General features: G+C 30.6%; 1 protein-coding gene across 6 annotated transcripts in view; it reads right to left on the bottom strand.

Annotated features, from left to right (window-relative positions):
- LOC145293936 (uncharacterized) overlaps positions 1-27,291 on the bottom strand; it is a 439,557-nt gene that overhangs the window by 31,274 nt on the left and 380,992 nt on the right. For all 6 annotated transcript variants that reach the window (XM_080140784.1, XM_080140780.1, XM_080140782.1 and 3 more), the window contains 2 exons: positions 23,962-23,997; positions 18,829-18,967 (listed from right to left, as the gene is read on the bottom strand). In XM_080140784.1, coding sequence (XP_079996910.1) covers positions 18,829-18,967; positions 23,962-23,997 — 175 coding nt within the window. The remainder of the gene's footprint in view (positions 1-18,828; positions 18,968-23,961; positions 23,998-27,291) is intronic.

Here is a 27,291-nt window from a genome sequence, read left to right as displayed (position 1 = left end):
AAACTTCTCAAATGCACTTGTGATGTTAGGCTGCATAAAGATGTTAACTTGTTCAAAATCGGACTGTTCCTTCTTTAATCGGATTTTTTCCGATTATTGATTTTTTATGCTTATTGGAAGCATTCTGATTGATACAAAATTTAAGAACACTCTCAGACACATAACGGACATTTCTGCAAAATTTCATAAAAATCTGCTCAGCCGTTTTATAGTCCATAAGAAACTCTCTCTCCCACACACACACACACACACACACACACACACACACACACACACACAAAGTGCCTTTTGTATACAAGTAGAGATAAGTATTTATACATAGTATAACCATTATATTTTTATAACTATTATATTATTATAACCATTAAATTATTATAACCACTATATTATTATAAAACCATTATATTTTTGTAACCATTATATTTTTATAACCATTATATTATTATAACCATTATATTATTATAACCATTATATTTTTATAACCATTAAATTATTATAACCATTATATTTTTATAACCATTATATTATTATAACCATTAAATTATAACCATTACATTTTTATAACCATTATTTTATTATAACCATTAGATTATAACCATTAGATTTTTATAACCATTATTTTATTATAACCATTAGATTACAACCATTATATTTTTATAACCATTATTTTATTTTAACCATTATATTATTATAACCATTAAATTATAACCATTATATTATTATAACCATTATATTATTAAATCATTATATTTTTATAACCATTATATTTTTATAACCATCATATTATTATAACCATCATATATTATTATAACCATTATATATTATTATGACCATAGTTTATAATGGTTGTCATCCATTCGAAAGTGTTGAAAAATATGCAAGTTATATTTTGTTTTATTTCGATTTTGTTTTAACAACTATCTATGTTGTCTGTTTACAGCAAAACAGTAATGAAAAGAAATCATTCCATTAAATGAAATATTGAGCAGTTGACTGCATCAGAACAAAGATATGCCAAAAATGCAGGCAGGCATCCGACTATGATTAGATGGGGGATGAAGGAGGTTGATGAGAAATACACGCAATTGCTTTCATCACACAACCACAGTAGATATTGTTGTGTTGATCATCTATGACAAACTTTCATATCATTCTTTTGGTTTGAAATGATTCATTTGTAATTCAACAAAGACGTTTATCTCTAGTTTATTGCTTGTTTATTTTGGCCCTAGTTCATTTTGAACTCAGTATATTTTGAACCCCAAAATGGAACGGACACACAGACAGATAATATATATATGTGTGTGTGTGTGTGTGTGTGTGTGTGTGTGTGTGTGTGTGTGTGTGTGTGTGTGCGTGCGTGTGCTGCCAAGACTTAGCTTCTTTCTTTAATAACTACAAGAAACCCGCTCAATAGCCATGGCTAATGATACATTACCTGAAAGTACTTCGTTCAAACTCCTTGGCTCAACGTTCACGGAAACATGGATTGAAACGGATACATTGAGGGCATTGCCAAGGCTGCTGCAAAGAAAGCAGGCTCTCTATACCGTGCTAGAAAGTGGCTTACGCCTAAGAGTGTCCTATACTTCCGCAAGGCCACCATTCACCCATGTATAAAGTATTGTTGCCACATTTGGGCTGGTGCATCTGCTACTAGTCTCTCGCTCTTAGACAGGGTTCAAAAGAGAGTCGCCAACCTAATATCAGCTAGGCTTACACCGCTGTCCCATCGGCGAAATGTTGCATCCCTCTGCCAGTTTTACAAGTATTTTAATGGTGGATGCTTTGATGAACTACAAGTCCGTGTGCCCCCTCGACATAAGTACCCCCCCTACAAACCCGACAAGTAGCAAAATTCCACTCCTACACAGTAGACATCTCTAGATGTAAGAAGGCATTCTACTCTGATAGTTTCTTCCGTAGGACTGCAAGATTTTGGAATTTCCTTCCAGGTTCCTGTTTCCCTGACCGTACTGACATACAGAGATTCAAGCGTAAAGTAAACAGACATCTTGCTGCTCAACTCCCTACGTAGTACCCCTACAAATTATGTCCCAGATAGTAGCCCTCTATATCCAAGTGGCACTGTGCCTTGTTTGGGGTGAAAATACAATAAAAAAAATTACAATTATGAACCCAGATTATTTTGAACCCAGATTATTTTGAACCCAGATTATTTTGAACCCAGATTATTTTGAACCCAGATTATTTTGAACCCAGATTATTTTGAACCCAGATTATTTCCTCAATAACAAAACTGAATTTTCTCAATCAGTTATTTTTCAATTGTGTAATTTTGTGAAGAAAATATTTTTCGATTTTTCAGATAAACTTAACATTTTGTATACCAATGATTCAACACTTACCAAGGCATAAAGCCACTAGAGGCTAAACACAACAACCGGGTTTAAGATTTAATATTAACTTAAAAGTGTTACATTCTTGCCAAACTAATTACATGATAATCATCACAATTTGGATGACAAACTTTCGTTGTAAATTAGACGTTTTTTTCATATACAAATCACTTTAAACTTTATATATATATATATATATGTGTGTGTATGTGTGAGATAGACCTTCCCATCGATTTCGACGTATGCGCCTCCGCTACAACAACCAAGTTGCTCAGAAATTCACACAGATAATTTGTTTAAAGTGGTGAAGGCTTTGTGTAGAACCAACCACGCTTTTTGGTATTACTTCTAACCTTTGTCGGTGCAGATGGTTGCCACAGGACAGAGTATAAAGTAGACTGCAGAGTGTTACATCAAAATATACTAGACTTTTTAGCCAGTTAAAAGCGGGAAAAAGTTATAGGTATTGACTTAGACTGCTTTATGTCAAATTTATGGTTAAATATGGTTACATTTTAGCTAATTTTTGCGTTAAATAAAAATCTCTATTAATTCCTTAGTGTGCATCGAACATATAGCATTGTACTTCATCCAAAACACCTTATCAGATTAAAGGTTTATACAAAATTTCAACATGTGGAACGAGCGACAAACAGATTAAAGAAATATAGCATGTGGTATGTATGTATATATGTATGTATGTATTCAATTATATTCATTTCTCTAGTCTGTCTGTCCGTTCCACTTTTTTGGAAACTACTGGGCTGATCTGGCTAAAATTTTGCGCACACACACACACACACACACACACACACACACACACACACACACACACACACACACACACACACACACACACTAAAAAATATAAAAATGAAATAAGTTTTTTTATATAATTTTAAAGGTTAAAACACTTCCAACACTATATGTTGCTTTGTATAAATTACCTATATATATATATATATATATATATATATATATATATATATATATACACTCGTGAGCAAAAAAAATGGGCCAAACAAATTTTATACATTTTATCGCACTAAATACTATATTGAACAAAGAACAATTGAACAAGGAAACTTAAATAAGACTAATAACACAGAACAAGACATTTACTTTAATAAATGCTTAGTATGGAATCGCATTCCGTTTTGATTTCTTTAAAAGATCAATCCTTTTAGACATGCTCTCAACCAAAGTGAAACACCGTGAAGAGGAGATGTTATTCCATTCGCTTTGCACAGCTTCCCACAGTTTGTCATTGTTCGAAAAATTTCTTCTAGCTAATTATGGACCAAATATTCTCGATTTGGTTTAATTCTGGGCTTTGACCTGGCCAAAACATCAAATCAATTGAATTATCAGGAAACCATTTTTTGTGACTTTAGCAGTGTGTGCAGGGGCATTATCATGTTGAAAAATAATGTTCTGGGAAATTCCCAGCTTCTGGATACTTGGTAACAGTCCTGTTTCTAATATTCGAATGTTTTCCTTTTCATTGATTGATTTTTCACATTTAATAAGTTCCCCAACTCCTGCTGCAGTAAAAGTTCCCCATACCATTATACCTCCATTCCCGGGTTTATGTGATTTGGCGAAAATTTTTCTCCAGTTCTTCAAATGCATCGTTTGGGAGCATCAGGAGCATCACTAACAAGACAAAATCTTGATTAATCTGAATACATTCTTGAACCAGTCTGTATCTTTCTTGCCATAACACGAGAAAATCTTTTTCTATCATTGATGTTCTTCTTAGATAAAAATGGCTTCTTTGCACACCTTTTAAAAGAAAATCCCATTTCTTTCATTCGTCTAGATATTGTATATCTAGAAAGAGAATTTTCAGCCCCTGTTTTGAATTCTTTGCTATGGTCAACATAAGTTATCTTTCACTCCTTCAAAACAGTTAATTTAAGCCTCTGGTCGTCCTTCAATGTGGATGCTCTTGGGCGACAAGATCCAGATTTCCTTTTTACCAAGCGTTCGACTTTGAATCTTTAACCAATTTGCTTCATTGCAAAAAAAGATGTTTTCACATTTTATGTTCTTAAAATATAAAAAAAATCTGCTTGTAAGTCATTTTGGAATACCTTAATCCTGCAATTCGGTTTTTTATATACTCGATAAATGCGGTCTTACCATTTTTAGGATTAATTTTTTCACTTATTATTATATGATCTGCAAAAAAGAAATTTTCAATTACAATTAACAAAAATTCATGGAAAAATATTGAAAAACCGATTTCTTTTTTCTTTCACTCTTGACCCATTTTTTTTTTTTTTTGCTCTTGATTTTACATATACAAGGGTCCGACAATATTTTTTGGACACTTTAGTATTCGACTTTCCGAGTACCATAGAGTGGCGAAATTCCTTCAATAGAATAGCATAAACATATAAAGACAATACCTGTAATAAAAATTGGAAGAAAATCGATTAAGTAAGGAAAAATATTTAATTTTCATAATTTTTTATAAAACACACGCGACATTATTTTTCGGACATCATTGTGAAACTGTTAATAGTCTGTAATATCACCTTTCTTCTCAATAACTTTTATCAATCTCTCTTCACAATGATCAAACATATGCACAATAATATCTATACGTGTTTCTATTAATTGTTTTTTGGCATCTAGTATTTGTTCCCATAGATAAGCCTATTTCGTTATTTCAGGTCCATCATAGACAAGTTGTGCAAGCATTTCCCAAACATTTTCCATTAAATTTAGATCTGGGCCTTTTGCCTTTTTGCAGGCAATTCCAAAGTAGTCATATTCACTTTAGCCATCCATTCTTTCATGAGTTTTGACACCTGAATGCTGCAATTGTCTTGCTGTAGAACAAAATTATTCCCCATCTCTCTTCTTATCCTTGGTAGGGCTTTCTCGTCCAGCAACTGTTTGTAGCTTTCGCTGTTCTGTCGTCCTTTTAGCCACTCCAACCATATATTTCCATTAGCAAACATCATACCCCAAACCATAACTCCTCCTCCTCCTCCTCCTCCTCCTCCTCCTCCTCCTCCTCCTCCTCCCATCTGTCGTTTGTTCAATACAACAGGCTCACCCCTTCTCGACCAAGTACACCATCCATCGGGCCCATCAAAATTGAAACGCTTCTCATCAGTAAATATAACCTTCTTAAAGTCAACATACTTTGTTAACCCCCTTTTAGCACTCTCCAGTCTTCTTCCTTCGTGTTTCTTTGTTAGAGTAATTTTTTTCTTAGCCTTTGCATACTTCAAAACAATCCTATGCAGCGTTCTTTGTACTGTTCGGACGTTTACATCCAATTCACATTTCTCCTTCACTTTTCTTGCAGTAACTTTTTGTCCAGATGTCAAAAGCTGTGTCACAGTCCTCTTCATTCTCCTTTCAGTCCTCTTGCTAATTGATTTTTTCCGCCCTCTCTTCTTTTTCTGCTTGGAGTTTGTCTTCAGCATGTATTCGACCGTTGATTTCTGATGCTGAGGCCATCTTCCCACTTCTTCCATGCCAAACGAACGACTTCTTTTCAATGCATTTTACCTCATTAAACTAAATTGTTTTGCCAGTAGAATAGAACAGATAATTGATTCTAATGATGACAGCTTAAGTGTACAAGCAGAAAATTCGCATACAGCAACATATAACATGAACATAGCTCTTAATAAAATAGGATTTTTTGTCATGTCCGAAAAATAGTGTTGTGCAAGTTTTTGCAAAAATCACAAAAAAATAAAATTATCAAAGCCAAACTAAAAAATGATTACACTAGTAGTGAATTTTCACTCCTCAACTATGTACTTACAATCTCAAAATTTTTGGCACTAATAACAACTTTGAAGTACTTTTTCAAAGTGTCCGAAAAATATTGTTGGGCCTCTGTATATATATATATATATATATATATATATATATATATATATATATATATATATATATATATATATGTATATATATATATATATATATATGTATATATATATATATATATATGTATATATATATATATATATATATGTATATATATATATATATATGTATATATATATATATATATATATATATGTATATATATATATATGTATATATATATATATATATATGTATATATATATATATATGTATATATATATATATATATATGTATTATATATATATATATTTTATATATATATGTATATATATATATTATATATATATATATATATATATATATATGTATATATATATATGTATATATATGTATATATATGTATATATATATATATATATATATATATATATATATATATATATGTATATATATGTATATATATGTATATATATATATGTATATATATATATATATATATATATATATATATATATATGTATATATATATATGTATATATATATATATATATATATATATGTATATATATATATATATATATATATATATATGTATATATATATATGTATATATATATATATATATATATGTATATATATATATATATATATATATGTATATATATATATATATATATATATATATATATATATATATATATATATATATATATTACACTAGAAAAATGCGAGCATGAAAAGTAATCTGGTTAAGGTTAAACATGGAAAAGTAAAGGACTAGTTGTTAAAACTGGAAAAAGCTTTAAAGCAATTCTGAATGACTTACACTGCCATTTAACCACTTAACCATATATTCAAACACGGTAGTGTTATATATATATATATATATATATATATATATATATATATATATATATACTAGCATTTCAGCCCGACATGTTTGGAGGTGTATGTTGAGCAAAAAAAAAAATAGTGGTAGTAGGAAAGCAGGCTCAAACCCGTACCGTGAAGGAGGAAAAAAATAGGGAAAAAACGTGACGCCTTTGCTGTTATAACCACCGCCAAACTGGAAATGACATAGGTTTAAATTAAGGCTAGACAGTCGAAAAGCGGGGATGACTTTCGAAAATATTGGCGAAAAAAGCGACCACTCCTCGTAGAAAAGTGCCCAGTTGAGGGTGAAGAAATTAATATTTTTAGCCAATTGTTCGGTATTTGTTGTCTGAAGGGTTGAGCTTCAAAACGATACTGATCTTGTGAAAATCCATCGCCTCTGTCGAAAGTTTTAGGCAGACATGCAAACATACATACATACATTTATATATTGGTGGTTCAAATTTTCGACCCAAACCGATTAAAAAGCTTGCTCTATCTCTGAATATTCTTTAGGTAAAATTTCATATGTTTAGACCAGAAATTGTCTGAGTAATTTGTTAGAGATCGCAGAAGTCAATTTTTTGTAAACTTTGTCCCCTATTATGACCCCTTAACATTTAAAATTGTTGGAGGAATTTTGTAGAGTTCTCAAAGCTCAAATCGTTGAACTTTGACCCCTTAACAGCCACATTTCTGGCCAAAAACCGATCACAGATTTTCCCAAATCTCAGTACCCTCTATATTAAATTTCGAGTCTGTAGACTAAAAATTGACAGAATTATTGCGTAGAGAAATGTACACAGACACACACACACACGTTCACTTTTATAGATATATAGATAGATTAGTAAAATATCAATATTTCACTAAGTATACGTCACAAAACAATGAAAATTGTATCATCAAATGACTGTTTCAAGGTTAGTTATTTTCCAAAATTTTATTCAAATTCATGCGATATTCACGAATTTATGACATTTTATTTATTATCAAGTGATTTATACTGTCCATCGCTTTATTGCAGGTCTTGTAAAATGCTAAAAAAGGGACGATTAACGGTTATCGAAAAGGAAAGGGTTGTTGCTGGACTCGCAAAAGGATTGTTCATCAAAGATTTAGCTATGGAGCTGGAAAGGGATCCAAGAACTTTGGCTTCATTCGTGAACAACCCCAACACCAAATCCAGAAAGGATAAGGACACTAGGAGAACATTTTCACATCGTGATATTCAGAAAATTTGTAGGGAAGTCAACTGAAACACAAACAGCACCAGTGCTTCCATTTTTGCAAGTACTGGAATCGCTCCAAGATCCAGACAGGCCCGATGTAATGTGTTGAAAAAGATGGCAAGGAACATCAAAACTATGGCAAGGCCTCCATTAGGAAAACATAGGGAAAAACGAAAGTCTTGGGCACAGAATTACATGAAAATGGATTTCCAACGTGTCCTATTTACAAATGAGACCCGTGCTACTATTGACAGTCTGGACGGATGGGCCAAAGTTTGGAACTCGAACGGAACTCCAACCCCTTTCAGAATTTATTGCCAACAAGGAGATGGAGGCATTATGTTTTGGGCGGGAATGATTAGGGATATGTTGGCGGGACCATTCCGAGTTCCAGAGGGTGTAAAACTTACCAGCAATGCGTACACAGCCTTTTTGTATAAACATTTGTCACCATGGCTAGATGACTTACCATTGTCACGTCGCTTTCAGATGATTCTTATGCATGGCAATGCACCATCCCATTCTGCTAGGGCGACTGCAGCCTTCCTTGAATCTATGGGCTTCTTTGGAGAAACCCTCATGAGCTGGTCATCGTGTTCTCCGGATCTTAACCCCATTGAACATCTCTGGTCAATATTGAAAAGAGGTGTTTATGAGGGAGGAAAGCAATTTACTTCAAAGGATACCCTATGGAGGAAAGTAGTTGATGTCACCAGAACCATAACTCCTTTTCAGATCAAACAACTGGCTTCTTTGGTGGACAAAAGGTTGTTTTAAGTTATTTAAAAAATGGTGGATATGTCGATAAATAATTCATTTATTTGAGGCTTATACCTAAAATATGCTTTTGTTTATTATTCTTTGACAGAAAAATATAAAAGAAGTAAAGTTTTCATGAAGAGACATTGTATACCCCCCCAATACAACATTTTAATAGACCTACAATAAAGCGATACGCAGTGAAAATTCCTTGATAAAGAATAAAATGTCATAACTTTGTGAATATCGCATGAATTTGAATAAAATTTTGGGAAATAACTAACCTTGAAACAGTCAATTTATTATACAAATTTTATTTTTTTTGTGATATATATATTTAGTGAAATATTGATATTTTACTAATCTGCAATAAAGCGATTGACGCAGTTTATATATATATATAATTATTTACTATAATAATGATTAAAAACCTACAGACACTAGTGTCTCATCCTTTCGGGTATCATCAGTGCAGGGTGTCACGATTAACAGCAGTCGATAGATTCGAACCCGGCAACAGAAGCCATCTCTTGTTTCATTAGCAAGGACCTAATCCAATCGGCTACCGTTAATCGCGAGAAATATTGTTGAAATTTAAACATTTATTTTTTAAATGTTTTTTAACATCTGTCAGAATGATCTAATCAGTATATAATGATCTGCGCACAGGAGCTAAATTGGCCGACTTTTTATTCCAACTGAATGTGCTCAACAATAAGAAACAAGTTTCTTAAAGGGGCTGACATAATTATTTACTATGATAATTATTAAATACCTACAGATACTAGTGTTTCATACTTTCGGGAATCATCAGTGCAGAGTGCCACGATTAACGCCAGTCGATAAATTCGAACCCGGCAACAGAAGCCATCTCTGGCTTCATTAGCAAGGACCTAATATTCTAGGTATTATGTATTGTATTCTTTTTACGCGCGCACGCGCCATAAACAAATGCACGCGCGTAAAAAAGATGGCCGCCAAAGATTACAATGCATAATACAACTTTTTATATCTTGATAACTACTTATTTCTGCAAAATTTCAATGCGATTTTCGTATTCAGCATAGTCGAAAACCTTTACAAGTCGTCATTTAAAAGAAAATTGAGGAGGGGGACCTAATCTAAAAATTTACCAATAATTTTCCATCCCGTACGCCTCCCGATACATTGCTTCATCAACATGCGACCATTTTATATCTCCCGAAGACACTTCCGTATTTAGCAAAAAAAAAAAAAATGGGTGACCGATTTACCAGAACGTGGTAACTAAAAAGTGAGTACCCCTTTCAAATGTTGAAATAATTTTTTTTTTCAATTTTTTTTCATAATCTGGTTAATGTTCAACCAATAATAATCCAGTGAAAAAATTTAAAAAAACCTATCAGTATAGAAATTCGTATGGGGGTGATGGTTGTATAACTCCGCCACGTAAGTAAATAAATAAAAAATGTTACGTGCACATGCATTAGCCTTGACTAGGGGGGGGGGACTAAGGGAACGACCATTAAATAATTCTGGGGGTCGCCATGGAAATCAACGCCCAATGAGTACCAAAATAGTTTTCATGATATGAAGAAATTTTTTTTCGAAAAGTGGGTGATCACTCTTCCATGTAAACTTAAAATGAGCACCTACTTTCTGGCCACCCGGGGAAGGGGCATTTATTTTCGTGTTTATTGGCTTAAAGGTTTTTTGACAACGCAGTTTGGTATGCGAATGCATATTTAACAGTTTTCGTTTATGCTCACGCGTAGCATAAACAAAGGCTACGTCTGTGAAATGGAAAATCGTCCCATAGTTCAGGGGTTATTGCCATGCAAAAGAAATCAAACAAAACACTTTTTAGCCAAGAAACACACAGAAAAATAATAAAAAAAACATAGCATCCATTTTTTTCTATTGAATTCATTTGCTGTTTTTATTGAAAACTATTTTCCCCCGGATGTTTGATATAATTTTCCATTAAGGGCCGTGCGTCTCCCGTTCGTATATAACAAAAAATTTTTTGTAGACTTTGGTGTGCTAAAAACGAATCTGCAAATCGTTTCCGTTGCAAAAAAATAGTTTTTATGATATGAAGAAATTACTTTTTCGAAAAGTGGGCGATCACTTTTCCATGTAAATTTAACTTAAAATGAGCACCCACTTTCTAGCCACCTGAGAGAGGGGGTATTTTTTCCCATGTTTATTGGCTAAACAGCTTTCGTTTATGCTCACGCATAGCGTAAACGAAGGCTACGGCTGTGAAATGGAAAATAGTCCCAGAGTTCAGGGGTCATTACCAAACAAAAGAAATCAAACAAAAAACTTTTTAGCCAAGAAACACACAGAAAAATGCCCCTCTCTCAGGTGGCCAGAAAGTGGGTGCTCATTCTAAGTTAAATTTACATTGAAAAGTGATCACCCACTTTTCGAAAAAGTAATTTCATGAATATCATGAAAACTTTCTTTTTGCCATGGAAACGGTTTGCAGATTCGTTTTTAGCACACCAAAATCTACAATAAAATATTTCGTTATATACGAACGTGAAACGGGCTTTAAAGTAAAATAATACCAGATTTTTTGGAGCAGATTTGCCGTTTAATTGTACAAATATCCTCAAACCAGGTAATCACTAAAAGGGACTTTTAAAAGTCGTCACCTGTATCGAGCAAAAATTTAAAACCACCGATTATATGCCAGCCTACACCATGATAACATATATTGAGTGAGTTCCTAACAGTATTTTGTATAGTTTTTTTAGTTTAAACTCATTTTCCCAAAATTTTCCCAAACTTAATGTGTTCGATACAGTTTGCCGCCATTTGTATTTTTCAGATATACCGATAAACATTGAATGTTTTTGAACCGATTATACATTACATAAAAACACTAAAATCTTATCCAGTTAGGTAGAACATTTACTTTTCTTGCCTTTGATAACATTTATTTGTTATATATTTATTTTTGACAACTTTTTTGTATCTGTGTTTAGTAATATGAACCCTTTTCATTTAATGTAACGTTTAGTCAGCTTGAAAAACAGTGTTTATCGGTGTATTTGAAAGCTACAAATGGTGGCGGACACTGTTGATTACTTTAAGTTAGAGAAAGTGAGTTAAAACTAAAAAAAAACTATACAAAATACTGTCAGAAACCCACCGATTATGCCAGCCTATGTCATGGTAACATATATTTGTGGGGTTTCAGACACTGTTTTGTATAGGTTTTAGTTTTCAACTTACTTTCCCAAACTTAACGTATTCAACAGAGTCTGCGACCATTTCTGTTTTTCGAGCCGATTAAACATTTTACATTACATAAAAACACTAAACAATTATCCAGTTAGGTAGAAACGTAACTTACCTTACCTTTGCTTTCATTTATTCGTTTTTGGACAACTTTTTCGAATCTGTGTATAGTAACCCCCCCCCATCAACCAAATATTAATTACTAACTCACATTTTTGTATACAAAAAAAAAAAAAAAAAAAACATTTAGCGTTTCAACATTTTTGCTACGTTCGGCTTCATCCACTGATTGTTGGTCGAGTCCAAACCATGAATGATTGACAGAAACTCACGAGGATCCAGATCAAATTTTGCGAGAGTACCATTTTTTTTCATTTTCGTCTTCTTTTTCACTTTTTGGAGTGGATTGTTGTACTAAGAATATAAGAAACATGCATTTTTCTCTTTTTATTACATTTTTACATTACACCAAGTTGAGCCACTGCAACGCGTGGCAGGGTACAGCTAATATATATATATATATATATATATATATATATATATATATATGCTACTGCTTAAGTAGCATAAACAAAGTATATATAAATAATATATGACACAACGCTATGTTCAGGATTTGCTATTAAAGAAAGATATTATTAAGCTCATGTTTATTCTCGTGCTGCATATGACCGATGAATTCACCATATTAATAAGTAAAAAGAAAAAAAAGAAAAAATCAAGGGTACATCATTTTCGTTTTATCGCTGTGTCGCAGTCTTAACTCGAACAAATTGCTCTTTTATGTGAATAACTTTTCTGCTGGCAGCGAAAATACTTCTCTACATAAGGACACATCAAAGAGAAGCCGAAACTTTTAGATATACAAAGATAGATGCGTGTACTTTTTAAATATCATTACTATTATTTTTTTTATTCATCTTTTTTTTTTTTTTTTTTTGCTTTAAAAATCATGGCCCTAGCAAATATTTAAGAAATATCATATAACAGTGCGCAACCAATATAAAGACGGCCCAGGACGCTTATAAACGCCACCCAAAAATATATTTTCCAAACTTGTATCGGCTAAATCTTATGGAGTCACCAATTTCAATCAAATCACTAAAGTTTAGGAACATTATGTATGATCAGTACCAGATGGGTTAAATAAATTATTGTAACTTTTTTTTATAAATTATATGTCGAGAAATATATATATATATATATATATATATATATATATATATATATATATATATATATATATATATAGTAATTTATAAAATATATATGGCAATTAAGCTACACTGAATATTCTGCGTTTCATCCAACTATAGGATTCGTCAGGCTTATGCGCGAATTGTGTGGTTGCCTCTTTCTTATGTTGAGGATTTCTAGTTGGCCAATCAGCTTTCTAGTATCCACCGCGATCGTCTACCTAAAACCACTAACTTAGTTCTAAAACAGATCCTTTGTTTGATAAAATGCATGCCCATTGGCTGATAGGAAGGGGCGCGGTGGATACTAGAAAGCTGATTGGCCAACTAGAAATCCTCAACATATATAAAAGAAAGAGGCAACCACACAATTCGCGCATAAGCCTGACGAATCCTATAGTTGGATGAAACGCAGAATATTCAGTGTAGCTTAATCGCCATATATATTTTATAAATTACTAACTAGCTCTACCTACATATTGAGCACTTTTGAAGTAAATACTTTAAGTTTACGCATAAATCTATACTTTCGTATATTAAATTTATGTGAATAAATAAAGTAGTTATATACATATATATATATATATATATATATATATATATATATATATATATATATATATATAATATAATATAATATAATATAATTTAAAGCTGAACGTCTCTGTGTGTGTCTAGTCACGAATAGGCTCCTATATGGTTGACTATTATAGAAAACTGATCACATATAATTATAGAAGATGTATCGAGACAGGAATGCGTATGTTTGATTTGGCATAATGATGATTCATTAAAATTGTGGGGTGTGCGTACGCGCCTGCTCCACAGAGTATGGAAATAAAAAAAAGAAAAAAAAAGAAACGTTTACAAGTTTTTTTTATATAGATGTACATAATAATACTTTGATAAGTATGTTTTAACTTAAATAGGGATGGTATAATAAAATTGTGGGGTCTGCATTCGCGCCTGACCTCCATAGAATGGAAATAGGCACAAACTTTAATAGACTTTTCATATCTATCTGCGTAAGCATACTTTGATAATTATGTTTCAGTTTGAAGAAATATGGTATAATAAAATTATGGGGTGTTCGTTCGCGCCTGACCTCCATAGAATGGAAATATGTCACAAAGTTTAACAAGGTTTTTTAATATAGATCCACAGAATATTGTGATAAGTGTTTCAGTGTGAACAGGTATGGTATAATAAATTATGGGGTTTATCTATTTTATTTTTACTTTCATCATATTTTGCTTTGGTTTTGATACCCCCAAATTCGAAGCTATCTCTTTACAACCTTTCCTTTTCATAACCTATCATACTTTCATAAATCAGAGTCCATTTTCTGTAGGCTGGTTTTTGAACCTAGTCAATGACGAGTACTTTTCCTAGTAAATATACATATATATATATATATATATATATATATATATATATATATATATATATATATATATATATAAAAGTGAACGTGTCTGTGTGTGGTGTGGGGGGTGTCTGTGTGTGTGTGTGTGTGTTTGTGTACATTTCCCTACGCAAAACCTCTGTCAATTTTTAGTCTACAGACTTGAAATTTGATATACAGGGCACTGAGATTTGGGAAAATCTATGTGATCGATTTTTGGCCAGAAATTTGGCGATTAAGGGGTCAAAGTTCAACGATTTGACCTTTGAGAATTTTACCAAACTCCTCCAACAATTTTGGGTCTACGCACTTGAAATTTTAGATATAGGTTCCTTGGACATGGATCTAACTTACTAACTTAATTTGAGCCCAAAACAATAAATGTTACAGGGTCATAATAGGGGTCAAAGTTAACAAAAAATTGACCTCTGCGGTCTCTTCCAAATTACTCAGACAATTTCTGGTCTAAATATTTGAAATTTTACATAAAGGGTATTCAGAGATAGGGTAAGCGTTTTCATCAGTTTGGGTCGAAAATTTTTAGTTACCAATATATAAATGTATGTATTTATGTCTGTTTGCATCTCTGCCTTAAACTTTCAATAGAGGCGACGGATTTTACCAAGATCTGTATCGTTTTAAAGTTCGACCTTTCATACGACACATATCGAAAAATTGGCTAAAAACATTAATATTTTCCCCTTCAACTTTTCTCCAGGGGGGGGTCACTTTTTTCGCCGATATTTTTAAAAGTTATCCTCCCCTTTAGATTGTCTAGCTTTAATTTAAAAAAAAATGTCGCTTCCGGTTTGGCGGTGGTCGTAACAGCATAAACGTAGGTTTTACCCCGTTCTTTCCTCGTTTACGGTACGGGTTCGAGCCTGCCTTCCTACTACTTTTTTTTTTTTGTTTGCTCAACATACACATTCAAACACCCGGGCAACGCCGGGCTGAAATACTAGTATATATATATATATATATATATATATATATATATATATATATATATATATATATATATATAATTATTTGTATTATTTGGGCTACTGTTTTCATCTTGAGTGTTATTTTCACAGCGTTTTAGTTGATGTAGTCTCGGACCTTCTTTGAGAATATTGTTTTTTTTCAGCCATTAAGCAGTGTAAAGGCGATGAATTTTTTTTGGGGGGGGAGGTCTTCACCTTTCTGTGTTGGGGCTCGGCTATCACTAACACTCATTCTTTTGATCCCTATTTTGCATAGCAGAGTCTAGTGGTCAGCCAATGCTGAAGGAGAGCCTGTTTGAGGAAGAAATCTCCCTTGCGCTCTCTCGTGCTCATTTTAAAATCAGTTACTGAATTTTCTTCCGGTTGGACGGCTGATTTTTTTTTTTTTTTAGCTCCGTCTGTATGAAATACAACCGTTAAAACTTCTGATCGACCCGGCCAGAAGACGGAAAAACAAAACAAGAGTTTTGGGTTGTTTCCATTTTGACCCATTTTTGCCTTGTTTTTTTTTTTTTGTTTTTTTTACCATATATATATTAAACCTAGGTGTATCTTGTCGACCTCGGGAATCTTGTTGTCCAACTTTGGAATCTGCATGAATTTTTAATGAGAACCCTTTATTTAGTCCACGAGGTTAGCGTGCTCCGTTCCATCAGCAATGATCGACTAGAAGTCTTAAGTAATTCACAATGGTATCCTTATTTTACCAATTACTTTATCCATTATGCCATGGCAAGAGCCCGTGATGTAAAAAATAAAGAACTAGATCAAATTCAATTTTAAGTGAAACTGTTCTGGGAGGTTGAAGGTTCAATTCTTAGTGTGAGAATACAAGAAGGTCGAAGGTTACATCGACTGAAATGTTAGAAAATTAACCCTCAAGTTCAGAATAATAGTTTGAAAAATTTTAATGATCCAAATTATCAATGCTTATCTCGAAAATTCAGAAAAAATTTTTTGTGTTTGTTTTTTTTTTTAGAAATCACATTCGAAATACAGGGTGAAGAAAAAGTGCCAACCAGGTAAAAAAAAAAATAAAATAAAATAAGGGCCATAAATTCTTTAATCACTAAGCAATGTTTTTATCAATATTTCAAATTTATGAGGAAGAATTAGAAGACCGAAGTAAACATTTAAAAAAAAAAAAGAGAAAGTCAATGAAAAAAAAAAAAAAAAAGAGAAAGTCAATGCTGACGTTAACTCCAAAAGAATATTTTCATGTCGTCAATATCTAGACGCAAAAAAAAAGTGAATCATAGAACAATCTTTAACTTGAACATTAATTGCTAAGATTAACAGAGTCATTCATTCAGTGTCAAGAAAGGCGTTTATATTTATCTCCCTCCCACAGCCCAAGATGTGACACAAGGTCGAATAGTAGAATTTTCAACCAGGAAGAGCACTCTGGCCGAAAACAAAAATTGCCTGAGCAGCCTCTTTAACATTCTCCAGTAAGGGCACCTCAGGTGATTAGCAATTAAATAACTCCTTCATAGACGGTGAGAATGCAAAGCTTACGAAGGTCGACTTACCAAATCTGGAAAGGTGGACCACACTTCACACCGACAACAGACAGGTCATCCTAACAAATGCCAGCGACTTTCCCGTAAAAGTGAGTCAGAGTTATTGACACTTTCGCATATCCAAGTGTGCTTAAAACGTAGAGGTAATATTGATAAAAACAAAGAATGGTGGACATTCATGATTGAAACTTGGTGGACAAGTAAGTGCCTAAACTGAATTTTATTTGTACCAATCATGGTTGGATTTCAGAAAGGATTGTGAATTTCATTAACGATTCTTTGAGTGCTATTTTTTTAGAGTTACCGTATATGGAATCTTTAATTTTTTTCTTTAAAGTTCCAACTACCAAACAGACAAAAATAAATTTGGATTATTTGAGTTATTTGAATTACTATTCTCATCTTGAGTGTTATTCACAGAACGTTTCGATCAATGTAACTTCTGACCTTCTTCAGATGTATCTTGTCAAGCTCAGGAATTTTGCTGTCAAACTCAGGAATTTTGCTATCAAACTCAGGAAACTTGCTATCAAACTCAGGAAACTTGCTATCAAACTCAGGAAACTTGCTGTCAAACTCAGGAATTTTGCTGTCAAACTCAGGAATTTTGCTGTCAAACTCAGGAACCTTGCTGTCAAACTCAGGAATCTTGCTGTCAAACTCAGGAATTTTGCTATCAAACTCAGGAAACTTGCTATCAAACTCAGGAATTTTGCTGTCAAACTCAGGAATCTTGCTGTCAAACTCAGGAATTTTGCTGTCAAACTCAGGAATTTTGCTGTCAAACTCAGGAATCTTGCTGTCAAACTCAGGAAACTTGCTATCAAACTCAGGAATTTTGCTGTCAAACTCAGGAAACTTGCTATCAAACTCAGGAATTTTTCTGTCAAACTCAGGAATCTTGCTGTCAAACTCAGGAAACTTGCTGTCAAACTCAGGAAACTTGCTATCAAACTCAGGAAACTTGCTATCAAACTCAGGAAACTTGCTGTCAAACTCAGGAATCTTGCTGTCAAACTCAGGAAACTTGCTATCAAACTCAGGAATTTTGCTGTCAAACTCAGGAAACTTGCTATCAAACTCAGGAAACTTGCTATCAAACTCAGGAAACTTGCTGTCAAACTCAGGAATCTTGCTGTCAAACTCAGGAAACTTGCTGTCAAACTCAGGTAACTTGCTGTCAAACTCAGGAATCTTGCTATCAAACTCAGGAATCTTGCTATCAAACTCAGGAATCTTGCTGTCAAGTTTGGGAATCTGCTTAGAAGTTCCCAAGTTTAACAACGTACACCTGAAGAAGGTCGGAGGTCGCATTTGCCGAAACGTTGTGTGAATAACACCCAAGATGAGAACAGTAGCTCAAATAATCCAAATAATCCAAATAATCCAGGTGCAAAAAAAGTTTTAAAATATTTTCTTTACCCTTGAACGAGAGCTGCATAAGGAAATCCATTCTTCCAGCAATGTTCCATGCACTTGTCTAAAGTCATTGATTCGTCGCGTAATGGACTTTTATGCATCTCGGAAGGAATTGCATAAAAATAACAACCCAAATAAATACCTACAAAAGAATTGAAAAAAAAAAATACTTATATCAAATATAAATGTAACGAGATTACTCAAGGTTGGTCAGAAAAGTAGAAATAACGAATGGAAATGATGTTATCAACTTGGCCGTTGGTATAATTTTTTTTTAGAAAAATAAAATATTTAACAACAAAACATTTTATACTGACAGAGTTATTCATTTAGTCATTAAGCCTCTTTGGGGCATCGCTCAGCTCAATCAATAAATCTAATGGCCACTTAAAATTCACTCTCTCATGTTTTATATTCTCTCTGAGAAGGGGTTAGTTTATTGCTAATCGATCGAGCCCCCCCCCCAGGAAACGCCGACGGGCCTGCTCAGGCATTTTTAAAGACCAGAGTACACTTACCCTAGTATGCTATTTTTTTCAAAACAACACCTGACCTTGTGTCTAATCTCCTGCATGGGAGGTTAATAACATATTAAAGATCTCAATACCAAACGATAGAACAGACATAAAAATATTTTTTGATTGAGAAGTAAGCAAAGGTTTTCGCTTGGTGTCAAGCATCTAGGCCATTGTTGAGAAGGTGTGTTCCCGATTGACTGAGGTGTGGCTTTAATCCTGTGCAGTTCTAGGAGGTCCAACCTCCCAGGTATTACTCTTTTCCTTTTGAGAAGTTAGTTTATTACTAACCACCTGAGGCGAACGGGGGCTACACAAGCATTTTTTGCAGGCAAAGATTGCACTTCCTCTAGGACGCTGGCTCTTCAAATTCTGTTTTCTGACCCTTGTGTCACATCATCCTTACGATTTACTTTTTCCTTTGACGTCAATGCCAGAGCTATGAAGACATGTTTGCCGCAAGGCGAAAAATTAAAACATGAACCAATAGCTATTACGTTACGCATGCATATTCGTAATGCTGTTGTTCAACCTTCATCTGGCAAATTCCATTTTTTAATTTTCACACTTTTTCACCGAATTTTCCCCGGCTAAAACCCAAATATAAAGTTTTGCATGCGCTTGAATACCCTATACATGAAGTTTCATGTCTGTAGACCAAAATCTGACAGAGGAGTTTAGTAGGCGAAATTTTCTAAACAAGTATATATACGCATATGTAAATATATACAGAAAAAGATTTGTATTTACTAGAACCTTTTTACGCAAATATTACGCAAATATAACTCATGTAGAATATCTGCATGAATATAATTGCACGTAGTAGTTAACACTGAAGATGATCATCCCATAAAAAAAACTGAAAAACTAATAAGGAATTAATTAAAATTAATGTTTAAAAGAATATGCAAATTAGCTAGATCTTTTGCAGATGAATGCAATTCCACGACCCATATATTACAAAGTTGTATTTTCTTTTTAAATAAACAGAAAAAAGGTTCGCCTTTTTTCTTCTTGGCCTTCAGGCCAAGATCTTTTTTCTGTTATCAAAGTGTAGTATCTGTTCTACAGATGTTGCAATCAAAGTAATATGTGGGAGTAACCCCCCATATCAGACCATTGCTCTTGAACCCACATATCAGACTATTGCTCTTGAGCAATCAGTTTTGGTCAATATAGGGGAAACCCTTCATACCAATTGTCACTATCCAGTTCCCTCTCGGGGGAACTGGTCCCCCTCACTCTCCACATTAAAAAAAAACGGCCTTGTGCCTAATTTGCTCGGTGGGGAAGCAAACAACTAAATAAATAGAAAAAAGGCTTGCTTTTTTTCTGTTATTCTTGGCCTTCGGTCCAGGAGCAAAGTGTAGTATCTGTTCTAATGCTTCACTTAAGTAAATTTGTCCTTGGTCAATGTAGGGGAAACCCTTCATACTGAGACAATTACTATTTGGGGGGGGGGTACAGCCAGAGAGCCCCCTTTTTGCCCTTGTTTTAGGGGAGCTGGTTTACACACCCCCACATTAAAAACGACGTTGTGTCATATTTGTTTTCGTGGGGAAGCAAATAAATACCTAAATAAATAAATAAAAAAAAAATGAATATCAATATCAATATATATATATATAAATAATATGAATATCAATATATATAAAAAAAATTAATATGAATATCAATATATATATATATATAAATATGAATATCAATATATATATATATATAAATAATATGAATATCAATATATATAAAAAATAATATGAATATCAATATATATATATAAATAATATGAATATCAATATATATAAAAAAATAATATGAATATCAATATATACAAAAAAAATTAATATGAATATTAATATATACGAAAAAATAATATGAATATAAATATATATATATATATATATATATATATATATAAATAGTATGAATATCAATATATACAAAAAATAATATGAGTATCAATATATATATATATTAAAAAATTAATATGAATATCAATATATATATATATAAAAATTAACATGAATATCAATATATAAAAAAGATTAATATGAATATCAATATATATAAAAAAATTAATATCAATATATATATATATAAAAAATTAATATGAATGTCAATATATAAAAAAATTAATATGAATATCAATATATATAAAAAAATAATATGAATATCAATATATGTATATAAAACATTAATATGAATATCAATATATATAAAAAAAATTAATATGAATATCAATATATATAAAAAAAATTAATATGAATATCAATATATATAAAAAAAAATTAATATGAATATCAATATATAAAAAAATTAATATGAATATCAATATATAAAAAATTAATATGAATATCAATATATATTAAAAATTTATATGAATATCAATATACATAAAAAATTAATATGAATATCAATATATATAAAAAATTAATATGAATATCAATATATATAAAAAATTAATATGAATATCAATATATATTAAAAATTAATATGAATATCAATATACATAAAAAATTAATATGAATATCAATATATATAAAAAAATAATATGAATATCAATATATATATATATATATATATATATATATATATATATATATAAATAATATGAATATCAATATATATAAAAAAATAATATGAATATCAATATATACAAAAAAAATTAATATGAATATTAATATATACGAAAAAATAATATGAATATAAATATATATATATATATATATATATATATATATATATATATATATATAAATAGTATGAATATCAATATATATAAATAAATAATATGAATATCAATATATACAAAAAAACTAATATGAATATCAATATATACAAAAAATAATATGAGTATCAATATATATATATATTAAAAAATTAATATGAATATCAATATATATATATATAAAAATTAACATGAATATCAATATATAAAAAAGATTAATATGAATATCAATATATATAAAAAAATTAATATCAATATCAATATATATATATAAAAAATTAATATGAATGTCAATATATAAAAAAATTAATATGAATATCAATATATATAAAAAAATAATATGAATATCAATATATGTATATAAAACATTAATATGAATATCAATATATATAAAAAAAAATTAATATGAATATCAATATATATAAAAAAAATTAATATGAATATCAATATATAAAAAAATTAATATGAATATCAATATATAAAAAATTAATATGAATATCAATATATATTAAAAATTAATATGAATATCAATATACATAAAAAATTAATATGAATATCAATATATATAAAAAAATTAATATGAATATCAATATATATAAAAAATTAATATGAATATCAATATATATTAAAAATTAATATGAATATCAATATACATAAAAAATTAATATGAATATCAATATATATTAAAAATTAATATGAATATCAATATATATATATATAAAAATTAACATGAATATCAATATATAAAAAAGATTAATATGAATATCAATATATATAAAAAAATTAATATCAATATCAATATATATATATAAAAAATTAATATGAATGTCAATATATAAAAAAATTAATATGAATATCAATATATATAAAAAAATAATATGAATATCAATATATGTATATAAAACATTAATATGAATATCAATATATATAAAAAAAATTAATATGAATATCAATATATATAAAAAAAATTAATATGAATATCAATATATATAAAAAAAAATAATATGAATATCAATATATAAAAAATTAATATGAATATCAATATATATAAAAAATTAATATGAATATCAATATATATAAAAAAATTAATATGAATATCAATATATAAAAAAATTAATATGAATATCAATATATAAAAAATTAATATGAATATCAATATATATAAAAAATTAATATGAATATCAATATATATAAAAAATTAATATGAATATCAATATATATTAAAAAAATTAATATCAATATAAATATATACAAAAAAAATTAATATGAATATCAAGATATATAAAAAATTAATATCAATATCAATATATACAAAAAAAATTAATATGAATATCAATATATACAAAAAATTAATATCAATATAAATATATACAAAAAAATTAATATGAATATCAAGATATATAAAAAATTAATATCAATATCAATATATACAAAAAAATTAATATGAATATCAATATATACAAAAAAATTAATATGAATATCAATATATATAAAAAAATTAATATGAGTATTAATATATATATAAAAAAATTAATATCAATATCAATATATATATATAAAATTAATATGAATATCAATATATTGTAATAAAATAAAAAAAATAATTGTAGAGCCCTTGATTACATTCAGTATGAAGGAGAAGTCCAGAACAAGTAGAAACTGGGCAGATAAGCATTAAAAACTGTTGATGTTTCCTAGTTTTCCTTCTCCTAAATTAGTTGCGCAACCAACAAAGTCTAGTCTGCACTATTATTTAACTAACAGGGAGGTTTTATGGATCAATACCTTTCCCAATATCCGTACTCACATAACCACTACATTATGACACTTACATATCAGGGTATTACGATTACAAGAAATAAGTATGTATTCGTACAGTTTTAGAAAACTTACCATAATACGTGAATCGGCGAGGAAATAGTTTTATACCTGAAAAAAAGTATATACAAAAAAAAACATGTTATTATATAAGATGAATATAGTTCAAGTAAAACATATTTTGTAAAAATATCTAAATCTGCAAAAAAAAAAATTCCGTGCTTGTGAAGATAGAGTCGACAGATTGATCCTTTTTTTTTTTTTTTAATATGTGGTTTCAAACAAAAACAACAATACTTATTGTCACGTCGAAAATAGTAATATATCAAAAAATTACGAAAATTCATAGAGTAGAAAATTATTCATAATTAGAAGTAATGTTTATGAAAAATTGGAGGAAATCGCATTTTCCCTAGATGTGAACACCTTAAAGATTGCGAATATAGAAGACATACGTGTCTCCCTTTTCGCCACTTTAATGGCTGATGTATGTACTGTTTTAGATCATAACGATATACTGTTTTTACTAAAAACACAGTAGCAGTTGTTCTACTCGACGAATTTTCGTAATTTTTGGATATATTACTATTTTCGACATGACGATTAAGTAAGTAGTGTTGTTTTTCCTTAAACACACACATTAAAAATATCGATTTGTCAACTCTATCTTAACAAGCACCAAAAATCCAACATGAGTTTTAATGCAGAAGGTGCCGTTTTTGAGAACATCTTATTAGTTCATATGCTAATCTATGTCCACGTGATCTCGCTCATCTGCATAAAATGTTTCTACCTTTGTTTATACGCAGCTTCTACAGCCATTTAAAAAAGTGATGACAATTAATGTTTATCTGGTGTTGTGACGGGCCAAAAATTTGAATAATCATTCATTTTGAAGTGAATTTTTCCAAAAATGGAGATAACGTCATCGATAAAACAATGCATTTTATTGGAAAGAAAAACAAAAAGACTGTTTGAAATTTGTGTAATTGTTTTACTATAATTACAGATGGAGTCGACCCCCCCCTTTTTTTTTTTAAATTAGCAAATAGAGAGAAACAGTTTCAATCAGAAAGGATCGTATACAATGGTCACTGTAAAAACTTGCGCCACTCAACATACTATATGTGCAAGGTCTTATTGATCGAAATGTTGGTTGAGCCAATAAAGAACGCTTAACAATTTAAATACCTGCCAGTTGTTTTTTTTTTTTTTTTTTTTATATATAATATCTATATAAAGGATGTCCCTTCCCAAAGTATGACCCTCGACAAAATAAATAAATAAATGAAATAAAATAAAAAATAAAAGTAAAAATAAGAATGCCATTCTTGATATCGTTGATAAAATTCACAATCTTTCTGCAATCCATCTATATCTGGTGCCTATCATGCCTAATTTGTCCATCAAGTTTCAGTTATAGATGTCCAACAGTCTTTGAGTTTTTTTGGGTTTTTTTTTTTTTGCCAGTCAGTGATATGCTCCAAATGTATGCATCCATTCTGAACCACGCCTACCATTGTCGAGACGATCACCAATGTTAAAAAATAAATTTAAGGGTGTCCCTTCTCTTGAATAATACCCACCCATTAAATCGTTAATAAAATTTTCCTTCAAACTCTTCAGCCTAAGATTCACGGGCAATATGCACTGAAACAAATACATTGAGGACATTGCAAAGGCTGCTGTAAAGAAGGTGGATTCCCTATATCGTGCTAGAAACCTATTCACACCTGAGAGTATCCTGTACCTCTACAAAGCAACCACTCGCTCAAAAACAGCCTACAGAAAATGGACTCTGATTTATGAAAGTATTATAGGTTATGAAAAGGAAAGGTTGTAAAGAGATAGCTTCGAATTTGGGGGTATCAAAACCAAAGCAAAATATGATGAAAGTAAAAATAAAATAGATAAACCCCATAATTTGTTATACCATACCTGTTCACACTGAAACACTTATCACAATATTATGTGGATCTATATTAAAAAACCTTGTTAAACTTTGTGACATATTTACATTCTATGGATGTCAGGCACGAACGAACACCCACTAATTTTATTATACCATATTTCTTCAAACTGAAACATAATTATTAAAGTATACTTACGCAGATAGATATGAAAAGTCTTTATTAAAGTTTGTGCCTATTTCCATTCTATGGAGGTCAGACGCGAACGCAGACCCCACAATTTTATTATACCATCCCTATTTAAGTTAAAACATACTTATCAAAGTATTCTTATGTACATCTATATCAGAAACACTTGTAAACGTTTTTTTTAATTTTTTAATTTTTTATTTCCATACTTTGTGGACCAGGTGCGAACGCATACCTCACAATTTTAATGAACCACCGTTCTGCCAGATCAAACATACCCATTCCTGTGTCTCAATACATCTTCTATCATTATATGTAATCAGTTGTTTAAAATAGTCAACCATATAGGAGCCTATTCGTAACCACACACACACACACACACACACACACACACACACACACACACACACGTGCGCATTCAGCTTTATATTATATATATATATATATATATATATATATATATATATATATATATATATATATATATATATAATACTAGCATGGTAACCCGACGTTTCCCGGGATTGAATGATAATCAACGAATGTTTCACACTCCCATATGTTTATTGTCATTGAAATCGGTGAAATCGCCCATTTTTCAATCAAATCGATTGATTTCTAGTTAGGGGCCTATCGTGGTGCACCGGGAGTAAGCTTACATGCCTCTTGCTATGACTTATTATACAATATGTTGTAGTCTACATTACACTGTAGAGAACCTACTGCTGATTTTATAAAATTGTTTTACATATAATGGCTAGAATTAAAGTTTAAAACGCAAAAAGTCAACTATCATATTTCAGTTGTGCTCTAAACAGAAACATTCATTTTGAATGCGCCCCTGTCATATCAAAGAACTGTTGGTTTTATATGTGTAGCAGTTAGACTTGTGTGGTTATAAAACTTTTCAAATGCACTTGTAATGTTAGGCTGTGTAAGGTGTTAACTGCGGTCCAAATCGCCTGTTCCTTCTTTCATCTGATTATTTCAATTATCGATACTTTTCGACAACATTCTGATACAAAACCTCTCTAAAAACATTACCAGGCACATTAAGTACTTTTGTGTGAAATTTTATAAAAATCTACCTCAGCCGTTTTCAAGCCCATAGGGAACGAACTCACAGACAAAGTTCCTTTTAAATAATAGTAGAGATAGAGATAATATAAAAGGAACTTTGACTGTGTACGTATAAGTTCGTTCCCTATGAACTCGAAAACGGTTAGGCTGATTTTTATGAAATTTCACACGAAGGTACTTTATCTGCCTGGCAGTGTTCTTTAGATGTGTTTTGTATCGGAATGTC

Source organism: Euprymna scolopes, chromosome 15 (assembly GCF_053919585.1).
Source record: "Euprymna scolopes isolate OS-2025 chromosome 15, ASM5391958v1, whole genome shotgun sequence".
Taxonomy (NCBI): Eukaryota; Metazoa; Mollusca; class Cephalopoda; order Sepiida; family Sepiolidae; genus Euprymna; species Euprymna scolopes.
Note: the sequence above shows the minus strand (reverse complement) of the source record. Positions and strands in the feature narration are given on the sequence as shown.